The 16,789-nt window shown below is 30.7% G+C and overlaps 1 protein-coding gene across 1 annotated transcript; it reads left to right on the forward strand.

Moving 5' to 3' along the window:
- The first annotated feature begins 3,940 nt into the window (after positions 1-3,940).
- On the forward strand, positions 3,941-4,336 carry LOC106792734 (ATP-dependent DNA helicase PIF6-like). The gene has a single exon (XM_014759235.1). It carries the CDS (start codon positions 3,941-3,943, stop codon positions 4,334-4,336), a length of 396 nt encoding a protein of 131 aa, XP_014614721.1.
- The last annotated feature ends 12,453 nt before the right edge of the window (positions 4,337-16,789 follow it).

A 16,789-nucleotide genomic window follows, 5' to 3' on the forward strand; every position in this document is an offset into this window, starting at 1 on the left:
TATTTTATTTAATTAATGTAAATAAATAGAAATTAATAATTTTCTGAGGTGCAAATCTGTCTTCTTATTTTTTTGAAGTATGCAGAGATAATTTGTCTCATGTAAGTGTCATTATCGTATCTTGTTTTACTTAATACCATTCAATAACAGCAGATTAAATTTTTAACTAATCATTTTTTTAGGTAGTAGATTTTTTTTTTATATGCAAACTATATGTTTAAATTAAATAAGTCAATGATTTTAAAATATAAAATTTGTAGTAATATAAAAAAAATAAATAGTCATTATATAGCAATTTAAGTCGATATTATTTTATCGTAATCGTAATGTTTTAGCGGAAAAATTCAGATACACATTTTCCAAAAAGATTGCCACAGCGAACTAGCAAATTTTTACTTTAAATGTTGTTTAAATAAATATAAGCTATTTTTAAGAAAAATAATTATAGCACAAATGTCAATTTAATGTATTACTATCTCAACCTACCACCTATGTATATRTATATTCTTCATTATTCATATATTTATAATTTAATATAGAAAAAAAAATTTTTCCTAAACATAATTAATTAGAAGAAATAAGAAATTTAATGAATATATTAAATTAGACTTACTTCTACRMAGATATCAGCACAGCCYATTCCRAKTRTGATTAATATGCCAAGTTTGAMAAAATTTACATACCATGATAAATGTAAATAAWAAAGGARCASWAKATCATGGAAATAAAAWYGCATAAAATTTTTTGTTGAAYGATTTARGRTGATCCTRCCCCAGTAATATGCGATAGTTAACATATAATACCACCACATTTCATTAGTTACTACGTTAAAAGGGTAATCATAGTAGCATTGTTTTATATCCCATAACCATGGCTTATTCCAGAAAGTAAAAAGGCCATATGTGAATGAGAATATTGTGAAAATGAGTCTCCAACTAAAATTTAAATTAAAAAATAAATATTGTAAAAATAAAAATTTTTAAGGAGACCTAACGATTAATAATTTGTCTGAATTTTGAAATGGAAGGAGAGAAAAGAAGTAACAGATTTTATAATTTTCTGCAGGAATAGTTTTAACTATGGATAGAATAGCAAACTGGAGAACTTTTAAATATGATTAATGAAATATAAGTGTGGATCATGAAAGATATTTCACTCTTTTAATATATTTTACCTGCAATAACTGAAATATGTTAAATCAAGATGTTTATCTTTAGCAAGCCGAAGTTTAAACCACTCTATTATTCTTTTTTTAGGGCATTTTAGCTCTCTAGGCAATATTACTATCTTAAAAGAAAAATTATTAAATGATACAGATATATTATTTCATTGAATAATATTTTATTCCAATAAGAAAAATCTACCATTTTATCATGTATAATTATTCTTCTAGCATAATCGTTTTCTAGTATGTCATTTTGTGGGATCCTTATTTCTTCTTCTTCTATACCAAAATATTTACCCACAGGTTTAAAGATGAAACTGTATAACAATTAAATAAAATGTGTGAAAAATTTAGTAAACCGGACCAAGACTCAAAGAAGAATCATGTTCTATTTATTAAGGGATTGGTCTAATTATTCTGCTATCTAAGACCCTACAGTCAAATTTCTCATGACTACTTATTTTATTCGAAATACTGGTACTCTTTCCCACATTAAATTAAAAGTATCAGTATTAAATTTTAAACAGGAAAACAAAAATCTTATATTAATACGAACCAGTAGATAATGTTTTTATATGAAAAAGTCGAACGAAAATTTCGTTTAAAATATTTTCATTTGAAACTTCGTTCAAGAGTAAATCAAATTTAAATAACAATTGAAAAACAATTAAAAAAAAGAACAAAAAAAGTTTGTATTAATCAACATTGACCTGATACCACACTTTATGAGAATCTAATAAAATTAATAAAATAAATTAATATCACTTTAACTTTCATGATGACCAAATGAATAAAAATAGAAACAAATTTTATACGAAACTTCATTTCGTAGACGTTTAATATCGAATTACTTTCCAATCAAAATTAATAAATAAATAAAAAGATAATTCTGTTAAATATGAAAATTCTTACGTTTTACAAGCATCTCTGATGAAGAGCATAATCATTCCCAAAACAAAAGGAAAAAATAWTTCCAGTAATTTAGKKTGTTTYKTTTCCAAGTAATTTTCAACAAATTCATCTTYWGGCATTTTGTTAGTTCGTCTCAGAAAATCGTTGCCTTTTATCTTCTACGTTTTAAAGTAACAATCGAAATGATTTTGTGTGCCTCTTGTTTCTTGGTTTCTCAATGTACTTTCAATATGTTCAGTGTTTATCTTTTTTCAATAAGTCGTTAAATCATGTTTATTATTTACGATTTTGAAATAGAATAATACGAAACGTTTGACTTCCCCCTCCCTAAATTAGCTAAAATATTTTATTAAGATGTTTATAAATAAAATTCTATATTCACAAAATTTTTTTTTTTTATGTACTCACTGAACGAATTGATTTATTTTCGTTTTCGATATTTTATTTATCGACAAATAATTAAATTAACTGTCACAATTTCTTTTTCAATTAATGTCAATAATGTAAATCACGTCAAACATTAAGCTCTTACGTTTATTCTCACTTTACAGTTTCTTGTTATTAAATATTACAGAAATATACGAACAATTCTTGATGAGATTTACAAGTAATTTTTGTTGAGATGAAACTTACATGGACATCCTATTTTACACTTACTTTCTTCTTTTTTTTCTCCCTTTTGTACTGTATGTTTTATTTAATTTTTTTTTTTTAAGAATGAGAAATACAAAAATAAAATTTAAATAAAAGGAAAAAAAAACTGGTATATATAAAACCATGCATATTAAAAAAACTTTTTACAAAAGGTAAAAAGCGATACTTATAAATAATGTTTATTGAACAATTCTTATAAAATACAATTTTTTATAAATAATATTTTTCAGATGTCTCTATTTGCTCGCATTGGAGATTTTATAGAATGCTCACGACTTCTGTATAAACGCAAATTCCTCCAACACATAATGCTCTTGTAATTGGAAAAGCTTGTATTTATAAAATTTGGATTAATTAAATAGAATAAATGATGTGGTTGAAGAGCTAGTAAAAATAAGAAAACATTAATTGCTCCTAAGTTAACAGCCTGTCAGCATAAAAACTTTTTTGTTATATACAATGTAATAGTTAACAGAAGTTATATATGATAATATTGCAGTTGTAAACCTCGCATCGATATGTTGTATGTGTGAAAAAGCATACTAAATGTAAATAAACAGAGGGTTGAATGCTTGGATGTATTCGTATGTTGGATTCCGTTTTTCTAGTTAGATTTCCGAAAAGATATCTAACAACAAAGAGGTAAGAATTCTTATAATTTTGTTAAAATACACCTTTTTTTCTAATATGTATAAATCTCGTGTCACGTTGTTCCTTCACGATGGACTCCTAAACCACTCAACCGATTTTAATCAAATTTGGACACAGTTTGAAGTTTGATCAAACTTAAGACATAGGATAGTTTTTATCTCAATTTATAGTCGCAATATTGTTTTATTGCAAATTATTTGTTAATTAGACCTGTTAGTTCCATAAGATTCTAACATATGGCGGTCTAAGGAAATTTATCGCTTCAAATTTTCTTTGTGATCGAAGTTGCCGTGATAGTGCATTTGAATGTTACTCTTGACAACAGTGATAAACAAGACATAGAGACGAACAAATTAAAAAAAAAGAACAAGAAGAATAGAAAAAGGCACGCGTGTGTGAGTTACCTAGCAAAAGTTAAATATATAAGAAGTATAATTATTAGAAGGTTAAATATAAGTGTAACGATGAGGAAGGAATATTAATGCATAACCGGCTACGCTTTGCTGTGGTTAAGGTTTACGTTAATTCATATTATATTAAACTATTTAATACAGTGAAATGAATATAAGTATAATTATTAGAAGGTTAGATATAAGTGTAACGAGGGAAAAAAAAGAGATCAAAAAGATCACCGGAAATATTCTTGAAGCAACAAGTTTGACTGGAAAATTTAAGGGAGAAGTGATCCTGTTGCCACGTATTCCAATGATACAGTCAGAATCTACGATACCCTTCAGAAGGCTACAGTTTCGTATTCGTTTAGCTTTCGCAATGTCTATAAATAAGTCTCAAGGTCAAACAATGCCCATTTGCGGTTTAGATTTGGAAAATCCATGTTTTTCCCATGGCCAACTATATGTTGCCTGCTCACGTGTGGGAAAACCATCGAATCTATTTGTGTTAGCTAGAAACAGGTTAACCAAGAATATTGTCTACCGATTAGTGCTGAATTAAATTTAAATTAACAAAATCCCTAGCCCGACAGTTTTTCACTACCTACTTCATATATAAAATTAAACGTAAAATGTTAACAACTAAATATTTTGTAACTTACTCATTTATTACAAACTTAAATGTAAGATTAATCAAATCTAAAATTCTACATTTTATATTGATTTGTGCTTAATATCACCTCTACGAAAATTTTTATCAATAATTTTCAAATTTTTACTTTAAGTTCAAATCTCAATCTCGTGGATTTTTATACCGGCTATATTGTTTTCGTCTTTATATTCGTAAATATTCATTTTACTGTATTAAATAGTTTACTATAATAGGAATTAACTTAAAACTTTGCCACAGCAACGCGTGGCCGGGACTGCTAATATATATATATATGAGACGCTTATTTTGAAAGTGGCCTAACTCCATTTATCTTTAAATCGAGATATTTAAAGTTTTGTGTTTCAATATATTTAAAAATATACGTATAGGATACTAATGATTTATACTGCTTAAGCGTATCTAAGGATGTTAAATTTACAGTTCCTATTAAAATAATGGCAATTATTAAGTGAATTATATGCGTTTTGTTATCAAGAAGTGAGTTGGGCCACTTTCAAAATTAACAGCAAGATTCATTATAAAATTTGAAGGTGCCCAAGTCCATTCAACATAATTTAAGATGTTTCAAATTGAAAAAAACAATACTGAATTTGTTTTATATTTGTTGAAAACACTTCGGAAACATAATTTATGCGATTCAAAACATTTTTTAATTTATTACAGAACATAAAAAATTACAAACATAAATTTATTACAAAACAATTTACTATTCGTCTACATTTTATGTGTGTGTAAGGGATTTGAAGAAATCATGATATTCTGGTGGTATGTATCGTAATAGATCAATTATGTCCTTAAATTTTGCTGTTGTAATTTGTCTAATATTTTTATACAATGGTGTCAATAAAATATTTTCGAACTTTCTTGGTCTACCCCGACGTGGTAATAAATTCAGGACTTTGAAATTTTCATTCTCATTCATTGATGTCTTATAGAAAATTTTATATGGCTCATTTCTGACAAAACGCATCCAACATATTCTTAGCCAGTTTAATGATTCTCCATCAGAATTCTTTACCCTTTTAAAAATTGCGTCTTCTAATAATTTTGTTAATACAAAATCTTCCTGTCTCATTTCATTTACAATAAAATTATTACCCTTCCGACACTTTTTAATAATCTTGTAATAATCTTGGGGAACGGACAGTAAATTATTTTTTTTTAATGCCATTTCTACCACGCCAAAATCTCTATCATTTGGTAAAAACGAATGCCCTGATATTAAAAATTTATGATCTATGATTTCCATATTATTATCTAAAGTTTTGACAATTTTTAACCACATTGAAGCTACTTTAATGTTTCTATTTTGCCCGGTGCACATGTCACTGTAAGCTATAATGTGTTTTTCACTTCTAAAATTTTTAATATATTTTAAGATGCATGAAAGAACTTCTTGAGCAACTTCTGGATGCAATAGTAGTAGTGTGTTTTAGTTTTTGGATGTACGGTGTATCAATCTTTTCTATATTATTATTCGGATCTTCATCCTCTGAAGACGAATATTGTTGTACAATTCGGTTTCTTTTTCGATTTTTTTCTAAATTATTAAATACTATTTCCTCTTCACTATCTGAACTAATTAATAGTCTTGTTCTGTTTTTCGTCATAGGTGAAATGATTTCTAAAATTTAATAGTAAATTTTAAGTTATAAATAAATTAAACTTACAAGTTATTCAACGAACGCAATTGTCCAAAAACTGTAAATACTAATTAATTAATATTACCTTCATCACTACTTTCCGACATTATCAATAGTAAATATATTATCTTGATTATTTAAGTATAAATGGAGTTAGGCCACTTTCAAACTACACGGTTCGATTATCAAACTAACTCTGACAACTTATGTGTCCAGAATTTTCGTATTTGCTCGGATTATAAGCAACCTGAAATGCTTTACTGATAAATAACATAAAGTTATACACGAAATCATGATAACCGGAAAAAAACTGAAAAACGGAGTTCGGCCACTTTCAAAATAAACGGCTCATATATCGGCGTGTAAGCGCGGCGTTTTTAAATCGAATCTTGATGCTTATTGCATACCGTTCTTTTATTTATTGTAAGTAGTATCGTCTCTGCTTCACGCGCCGGTTATAAACGTTCGATTCTTCGTGATAGAATTTTTTTTTTATAAATTTGTCTGTCCTTAAGTTATACAAAATCTTTTTACATTTCTTAATTTTTAATTATATACATGAAAGAAAATTAAAATTATTACAAAAATATTTGGAACAATAAATTGTTTATCATTTTGCGCAAATAAAGGAAGATTTATTAATTGAATTACAGTTAACATTTTATTTTTTAATAGGTATATACATTTTATTTTGGAAACCGCTTTCGGTATCTTATCATAAGTCCTAGAACTTGAAAGTGTTGCAATTGGTCAACCACCCCTACTCCAGAGTCACGCCGATTCTCTTGTTGGGACACGCCTTATAAGTGGCTAGAGAAGATCACTCCGACTTAATTTTAGTGTTGAGACACGCCTTATAAGAGGCTAGGGAAGATCASTTCGTCTTAATTTTAGTTGACAAGTGAAGTGATCATAGATACGGACAGGGTATGCAGCATATGCGATGAAGCACTAGAGTGTGCTTCGATGGAAGTCGTCCCGGTTAAAGAAAGAGGTCTGAGGTCGTTAATAGCGAAAAGCAAAGAACTTGGCGATGGAAAATGGGAGATTTGGAGCAATCGTACCTCGGTTCTCATACATAGCGTGTGCCGCAATAGGTACGCAAAGGCAACAATCAAAAGTCTGGCTGCAAAAGCAACAAAACTGAAAAGTTTATCGACATCTGCTGAAACACCTAGTACGTCAGTGGAGGTTTTTAAATCTGAGCCCATGGAAATTGAATTCAATTTCCGTGACTTGTGCTTGATATGCGCACAGCCATGGGATAGACTGCATAAGAAAGGATGCGTGATACAGAACGACTATATGAAGCAAAGGTTTCTCAATATATTCAAACATGTCGATTCTATAATTGCTATGGGCGCTCGATATCACAAAAAATGTTACGTACTGTTTTCGAAAATCCCAACCGACACGTCGGATCGTCCTTCAAGATCAAAAGAAATAGAAGCTGACTTTCAACTCATTGCGGAGCACATAAAAGATTCGCAAAAAGGAAAATTCACACTAAATGAATTACTGTATCTTAAGGGCAGCAAATGTTTTTCAAAACAAGTTTTGTATCGAAAATTAATAGAATACTTCAGAGACGATATCCACATCTTGCAGCGGCAAGGCCGTGAAACATTGATCATATATAAAGTCTTCAGTACGAACAAGTTATGTGGAGACTGGTATTGTGATCCGGATTCCCTCAATATTAAACAGCAAGAAGCAATTGTAAACACTGCAGCACAGATCGTCCGAAAAAATATCGAGAATCACGATTATAACAACAATTCTTATCCGCCGCCTGAAAAATTTCTCCATTCAGTTCAACGAGACATTCCTCCACTTCTACGTGTATTTATAGATCAACTTACTATATCGAATTCATTGAAAAATGACGACAACGATAAAGAGCAAAAGTATTTCGTGCGACGAAGTACAGTAGCCCATTCTATTATAGCTCTCATACGATGTTCCGATTTCACATCTCATCCACAGCTGACACTCGAAATTTACATTCACCAAAAATGTGGATCAAAGTTGATAATCAATATCCTTAATAAATTAAGCTTCTGCGTGTCATATTATCAATTGCAACAGTACGAGGCATCTATCATCATGGATCCACCGAAATTCGTACTTGAAGACGATGTTTGTGTGCAGCATGTCTTTGATAATATCGATCACAACGTTGGAACTTTAGATAGCAACAATACGCACCAATGCTTAGGTGGTATAGCTATCTACACGCCGGAGAAGAAAATAAGCTATGAAAGTCGGACGAAAAAATTGAAAAGTGTCTCAAAAATATCAGCTGCAACGGTAGCGGCACAGAAAATAGTGCAAACCATACCATGGACAGACCATTCAAACGGATTGGAAAATATCAAGTACGATGACACAACGAAACTCTTTTCCATAGATTCGCCTGTATTGCCAGCCGCATACTCGACATATCTATGGGCCAAGCACTGCAACATACAAAATGTACCGAGTTGGAAAGGTTTTATGGAGATTTTAACGGCGGATAATAAAACTTATGATGTGTCAAAAATTGTTTGTCTGCCTTTCATCAATCAGTCTCCTTTCAATATGAGCACTATCTACACAGCTTTAAGCACTGCTCTAGTTAAAACTCGTCGAATCAATCAAAAAACGTTATTCGTAACATTCGACCAACCATTGTACTATAAAGCTCGTGCGATAGTTGCAGCATCACAGGATACGCTGGAAAACCTTGCGGTTCACTTGGATGGGTTCCACTTGCTCACGTCCTACTTATGTTCAATCGGTCACATTATGAATGGCAGCGGACTTCATGACATCTTGGCACTGACATACACTCTAGCATCAGTGAAGAATATGTTGACGGGGCATGATTATATTCGTGCGATGCGTGCTCATATCTTGACTTTTACCGCTGTGGGAGTAATGATCTGCCGTGAAATCGAAGGTGAGATACGTCAACAATACGACGAAGACATTAAAGCTTCTTTTCAAAATTGGGATACAGAACATCCGACTATCGACGACTGTCAAGCGAACCCTTCGATTACTTCGATGAGTATGGACTTGATTGCACAATTGAATATTTTAAAAAATCGAGGACCTACAGCACAACTATGGGTGCAATATTTTGAATGCGTCATAATTGCTTTGCAGTTTATAGAGGCCGAACGCTCAGGTAACTGGCAGTTACACCTTCAAAGTATTCGTAAAATGTTACCTATTTTCCATGCTGATAGATCTTGGTGCGGTATATGGACGGACATGACGATTGAGCAAACTTTAAACAGGTTCTTCGGTACGGATTTGAGACATGGAAGAGGTCCTACGCCTAATACAAGCGCAAGAATGTTATCAATTAGGCCATCGTCGTTTTTAAATATTGAATGCTTAGAGGATTATTGTGGCATCGCATCATCTAAAAACGAACAATTTGTCGATTTCTTGGACTATCGAGTAAAACGGGATGATGATGACATTAAGAAGTTAATATTTTGGTTTGAGAAACACGGTCCTTTCGAACCTAGAGCTATTTTGTGTTCCTTGACGACGGGGATTGTCGGTATGATTAATACAGATTGTCATCTAGCGTTCGAGAAAGGAGAAAAAAGTATGGAATCTATGGTGGGATAGAGTGTTGCCGAAGTTTCATCGTCTGCGGTAACAAGYAAGGTGAGAAATCTGACGGCGGCACAAGCGCAGACTCAATCTAGCTGCGATACGTCTTTGGTCAACCCAGCTGTACACTTTCAACGTCTTTCGCTTCTATTTTATGGTGACGAGGCACAGAAACGAAAAGCATTCGAGTTCGAACTTTCACCGTACCCCTTATCACTATTCGATGAGTTTAGTCTCATGAAGAAAACATCGAAGTCCGAACTGTTAAAAATATTTAAGCCGTACGTTTTACAAACCAAAACTTCTATCCGCAACATAACCTTTGTCATTGATGGCGGATTCCTCCTGCAGAACATCTGCTGGCCGCATGGAGCATCGTTTCAAGAAATTTATGAAATATACCACTCCCACGTCATCACCAAGTACGGAGAAAATTCTTCGGTCGTTTTCGAGGGATACAGCGACGAGTATAGTAGAATAAAATCGTACGAGAGATACTGCCAACGTCACAAAGATATGGCACCGGATATCGAGTTCAATTAAAGCACATTCGTCACGTTGAACCAGAAGAAATTTCTCTCTATTGAGGAGAACAAAATGAAACTGGTGCAGATGCTGACGGAGTATTTACGTAGATTCGGTCTCAGCGTGAAAGTTGCACAAGAAAATGCGGATGCGCTTATAGTGAGGACAGCGATAGAGCTAATACAAACTCCGGGCCGCGAAGTAGCAGTTGTCAGTAGTAACACCGACCTGCTGGTTTTATTGATTGGTTTGTCAGATTCCTGTCCTCTGTATTTTTACAAAATCATGCTAGTTGGTAAAATAAATACTTTGTATTACACAGAACACCACGCACATCTAAAGCCGTATATTTTATTTGTCCACGCATTCGGAGGATGTGACACGACGAGTGCCTTCAACGGCAAAGGAAAGAAGAACGTCATCTCCATTCTACAAAAGAATAAAAATCAGCAGACCGCTGTAAAACTGTTCTACAATCGGCGAGTTCAATAGAAAGTCTGTGTGAATGTGCAGAACAAATAATTGCACATTTATACAGCTTCGAAAATCCGAATAGTCGTCCAGTGATGCAAATTTTGCACGTTACCTTTGTTATAATTGATTCAAAGAAGAAAACAAAAATTAGTACGATATTTAGAAATTTGCAAAAATTTGCACTACTCAACGATTTTTCGAAAAGTTCATAATTTTTTAAATGTGACTAATTTTTTGCGAATTTGGAACGAAATAGATGAAAAATCATATTCATTCTTTGCGCCCGCATATTCTTAATAATATTCCCTACATATCTATGTTTCAGGTGCAATGTACGTGGCCGGAAGCGAACAAAACTTTACGTTGCAGCTGCCAAAAAACTGGACTACTTTGCCCTCAGTTGTGCGAATACTGTGGAGGACAATCGTGCTCTAACTTTTTATTCAACACAGTCGTTGATTCAACAGAGATTCAAGCTGAAGAAAGAGACGAGGATGACGAGAATATCTCAAGAAATGAATTCCTCGATATGTCAAAGAATTGGACCCCCCTGAGGATATTCATTATGAGGAATGTGACCAAACAGAGCATGAATACTTTATAAAAATCGAATACCCTTTTGAATCGATGTAGATAAATAAATAGATTGTGTGGTTCATAAAAACTCCGTCTTATCTTTTCTTCGTTTAAGGTTCATCTTATCCTTGAGTGAAACATAATTTTCATTTTAAAAAGAAATAACCTTGTACACTTAAAAAAATAAAACTATTTAATTTTTTTACATTTTCGGAAATATCAACATTTATTGCCATTTACACTGTTCGCGACTAGCTTTGCCTTCATTATATTCTACAAAGAAGAAAAAATGATGTACATGATTGAATGCCCTAATTTTTAATGGGAGAATTAAAATTAAGTATGTAATTTAAATTTCTGAACAAAATTTGACGGAATTAAAATGATGTTCCTAATTTTTATTTAAATATTTAAATTATGCACATAATAAACATTGGCAATGAATATTTTGTGCGGACACAATACAAATTCCTTGTGATTTGAAATTTATTTCAATTAATGTAATTATAATAAATGTGGTATTTTTAAATTCAAATTTGAAATAGCACAAAGTCTTAGTATAATTTAAATTTATCGAATTAAAATTCTTATCATTTTGTGGCCCATTTAATTTCTTTCTTGCAATTTTTCTGACTTTAAAGTTGAATAAAAATGCACTTCTGTTTTCTTATAACATAATAGAATTGAATTAAAATTATATCTAGACAAAAAATAAATTCCACGTTTTTAGAATATCCTTTCCTGTATATCTTGAATTAATTTTATGCGTAGATATAAAATTCTTCTTTTTCAAATATGTATTTAATTTGWTACTCAAATAAATTTTTACGAGACAACAAATCTGTAATTAAAAATTTAATACAATACTTAATTTAATACGGATAATATTTAAATTTTTGTGAGGCTAAAAATTTATATCAATTAATTATACCAGTTAATTTAATGTCGCGGCAGAAAATTAAGTCATTATTTTTACTTTTTTATTTAGTATTTCCTCTCGTCCAAAATTACAATTTTTAATGATAAAATTTTACAGGGAACTTGGACATGAAAAGAAGTAGAACTTTGTTTGGAATATTAACAAAAAGAAAAATGTATGTCGAATTAAAGAAAAAAGACGCTGAACTTTAAAGATTAAGTTGCTGAAGAAGTCCCAATAAAGGGACGAAACGTCCAACTCAATCAAACTAAGTTCTACTTCTTTTCATGTCCAAGTTCCCTGTAAAATTTTATCATTAAAAATTATTTTTACTCTCGACTAAATATTAAAAGTTTCTGTCAAAATAAAATATTGTTTTTTTTTTTTAAGGTTCACTCTATTTTTGACAATAAATAAAATCTTGGTGGGATCTTTCGAACAACCCGTTAGATTAAGGTTTATACACGGTCGTAGTAAATTATTTAACATTCCATTTCTCTATTCTTTCTTCGAATACAATTGGTATAAATGATCCTCCCTTGATTGGTAATTATGGCACGAGAGGCTCCAAAAAGACAGATAAACTCTTTGTAAAAAGCCTCCACTATAGTTACTCTGTTAATGGTTATAGAAAATAAAAAACCGCGTTCCATAAGCATCAAGATTCGAATTAAAAATATGCTGCGCTTATACGCCGATATATATATAGATATACAGAACGCTCGACACTCGATCGTCAAAACGAAAAATTCTCGCTACAGCATGAAAAAATATCAGAAATATATAATACAGAACACTCAAAAATCGATGGCCCAAACATAAAGAATCGCTATCGCCTAAACAAATAGAAAGGGAGAAGTATCCTTTTCTTTTCTCACTCGCACTCGCATTCACGACCGAGAGACCCCAAGATAACGCACACTAACTCGCTCGCCTGTAAAGACTGACGTAGAGTCCCTCTCTCTTACATTTACCTTTCACCTCCATTTTCTCGCTTATTTTTGCAAATACGAAGATACACCTTAGAACATTTTTTATGTATTTTTCAATTCTGTACAACTTTTGTTTGAAACTTTTTTCGATTTAATACCTAGATTCTAAGATACGGCCGTTTTTTACCCTTTTTTACCCTTTTTCTCAAAGATCTCCTGGTCCAATTGCAAAAAAATTTGCACCATTCGATTCAGCGTCGTCGAATTACCATTATATCAAGTTTCTGGCAAAGTGGTCAAAAATTTGGCACTTGGCCCTTTTATTGCCTGGACTAGATACGATAAACGACAAAAACTACAGATTTTTTGTTATAGGGAAATCCCCACCAAAATTCTTATTTTTATTTATGTATAATATTTTGCTTTAGTAACGTAATGCATAACTTAATGTCGTCGTGTCCTTGATGTCACCATATCGAATTTTCGACAGGGAGAAATTTTTTTCTTTGATTTCCTTTACTTCATTATTTTTTATTTTCGTTACCGTAAATTATGTTTAATTTAATAAATTTTTGTATATTTTTTTATTCCACTAGAGTAAGTTGTTACGTTCTAAACGACGAATATATAAAAATTTAGTTGCTAAGTCTTTTTTAGCAACTCTGCATTCATCGAGTTTAACCAGAATCAGGCAGGTTCGTCTATCTCAAAGATTAAATGACAATAAAGAATGGGAAATTGTAGGAGGATCTAAAAAGAAACCGATGAATGAAGACAAGTCGAGGATTTTTGGTGGTTCGTGGAAATTGTTGTTCACCGGAGATTGAGGCACACMWGATTTCTTCGTCATACACCTTRCCATTTTGATTGCCAGTTTCATTTTTAAACTCTCGCTGTCGGAATCTCATCGAGAGTCTCAATCGCTATCGTCAAATTTTCAAATTCATCCGGTAAAGATGAGAGCAACATTATCAAAAATAGATCGACCGGTAATTAAATGCCCGCTTCGCACCGCAGAAAAGTTGGCATAGAACCTCAACAGCAAAAAAAAAATGAATAAGTAATATTTAAGAGAAAAATTATTATTTACAAAATATTTACCTATTGTTTATACATTATGAACGGTTAACCTATTTCTTTTCATTACCCTATAGGTTGTTACTTTGGAAATCAACTTTAAATATATCCTTTGCAGGTATACTAACTTAACTTTCATTTATTTCAAAGTGCGGTTGCGCCTTGAATTTGTGGTTGCGCATGCGTATAACATATCTCCCACTCATAACGTCGCCATTTCATAATTATTCAAAGTGTAATAATTATTTGCAACTAATTAATGATAAATAAAAAATATTTGATAAAATAAAGTTAAGAAGTTGGTCAAACAAAAAGTGAGCAATGATTGAAAACAAAAAACAATAGAAWACTTCATGGCTTTGTTTAGAAATAGAGAAAGACGTTTTTGTATGTTCAATTATTAATAACTAATTAAATAATTAATAAATAAAATGTTCAGTTATAGATTTAAAATGTGCAATTAGTATGCAATAAAGAGTACTTATTCGTTATTTTCTGCTGTCGAAGTTCTATGCCAACTGATAACAAAGAAAAGAAAAATAAGATAAATACGAAGCTCAAATCGCTTCCACGTGTAGTAAATTGAAATTGTACGTTAAGGGCTTCTATCTATAAGCACGGTAATTACCAATGGCTTGCACTCAGATCTACCTCTAACATAGTCATTCGTCATAATTCAGTAAAAAAGACAGAAGGCAGAATATTTAAATCGTAACAGGATTCTAGTACCAAGTTTATCTGTATTGTAAATAGATATCAGAATATATTTTCAATGATAATATTTGTAGTTTAATCGTATATTTCCTATATAAATTACTTCAGCCCTTGCAACGTGGTAGTCGACAAAATTCTTATACCAGGCAGGGTAAGAAAACGCTTGCACGTGTAAGTGCACAGTACGAAAGTGAAAAGCATTTCATGAGTGTACGAACATACATATACAAAGATGTTGTTTTATTTTGTTAAAAATTAGTATTAAGGGGTTTTCTGGTTCGCTTTTTACGAATCTTATATTAATTTGTTTTTAAATAAAAAACAATTGCTGATTGATTTATAAAAAATTGTTTTATTCGGTCAAACAAGGCAATGCGTTTATTAACAATTATTTACTAAATTTTAAAAATATATAAGTATTCTGTTCATGTAAAATAACAAATAAATAAAACAACAAATTGATAAAATGAAAGCCGTGATTAAAGCTAACACGCACAATTGCGCAAGTCATTTGTAAGATATTTGGTTACATACATCATCAATAAACAATTTATCTCAAAAACAGCAAGAGCTTTCGGGGATTATTAACTTGTTGCTCGTTAGACATTATACTTCTAATATCGCATTGGTGATAAACACGTTGCTTTTTCCCCTCAAAAAGCAACTGCATTTGTTATTTATAAAAATTCTTAAAATCATAATTCATTCGTACTTGTTGTCAGACAAAAATTACATATGTTAAAATTAGAAAAATAGTAATTGCATAATGTGTGCTTAAAGAAATTGTAATTTTATAATGTCTATCGATAGCATAAAACAATTGTAGTTTTGGCTAAAAATAATAGTAATCGTATATATGTTGCACTCTTGTAAATCCGTTTAAAAAAAAAAATATATTTCCCACGTTTTATGTGGCCTTCCAAGCAAAACTTATTTATTCACGAGATAAAGTTTCTCTGTTCATTTAAGAGATTCAATTACATTTCGTTTCGAAAACTATGAAATAAAAATAAGATAATGACAAACAATAATTACATTTGTTATTATTTTTCAGTGTCCTTTGAAAAAAAATTTTCTAATAATCGTACTTCTCCACCGACAATAAAACGTATAATAGTACGTTTCAATGTGTATAGAAGGTACAAAAAAAAATTAATTTTTCAACACTTTAGACTTAAAATATTACTTAATGTTTTAATAACCCAAAGTAAATTTTAAGTGCTATAAACACGTGATACATCCGCATTTATTTTATTTTTATTTTCATAGTTATATAGTTAATAGTATGAAGTTGTTAATTATTATATGTAGTAATTTGAAGCTATTGTTTTACAAATGGAAGGAGCTCGTAACTGCATGATGTCTTTAAAATCTCACTGTACAGAAAACAAATATTTTTTCGAAGAAATATTCGGTAATTTCTACTTTTGAATCGAATTATCTATAATATTAATATTATTAAGTTACAGTTAAAATCTATCTTTTAATCTATAAGTTAGAGTGTTTTTTTAGGTTACAAAAATCGTGTTAAACGTAATTTTAACTTCCGATTTTTTTCATTTAAAAAAAGAAAACTTTTCGATGTTATGAATTTTTTTCTAGCCTGACAATTAGTACGAATGACACGAAATTATACTTTTTATACTCGTAAGAACACTATTTTACATGTCATCGGAAATTTGAATACGAGCAAAAGTTGCGATCGCATAAAAATAAAAGGGCATCGTATTAACTTTTAAACCTAATATAAAATTGTTACATTTGGATCGTATTATCTATAATAGTAATATTAGTATTAGTATATTGTATTTATATTAAATTATAGACATACATAATTAAATATTATATTATAATTTATTGCGTAATAAAT

This window comes from Polistes canadensis, unplaced genomic scaffold, assembly GCF_001313835.1.
Source record: "Polistes canadensis isolate GaletaPanama2010 unplaced genomic scaffold, ASM131383v1 scaffold_596, whole genome shotgun sequence".
Taxonomy (NCBI): domain Eukaryota; kingdom Metazoa; phylum Arthropoda; class Insecta; order Hymenoptera; family Vespidae; genus Polistes; species Polistes canadensis.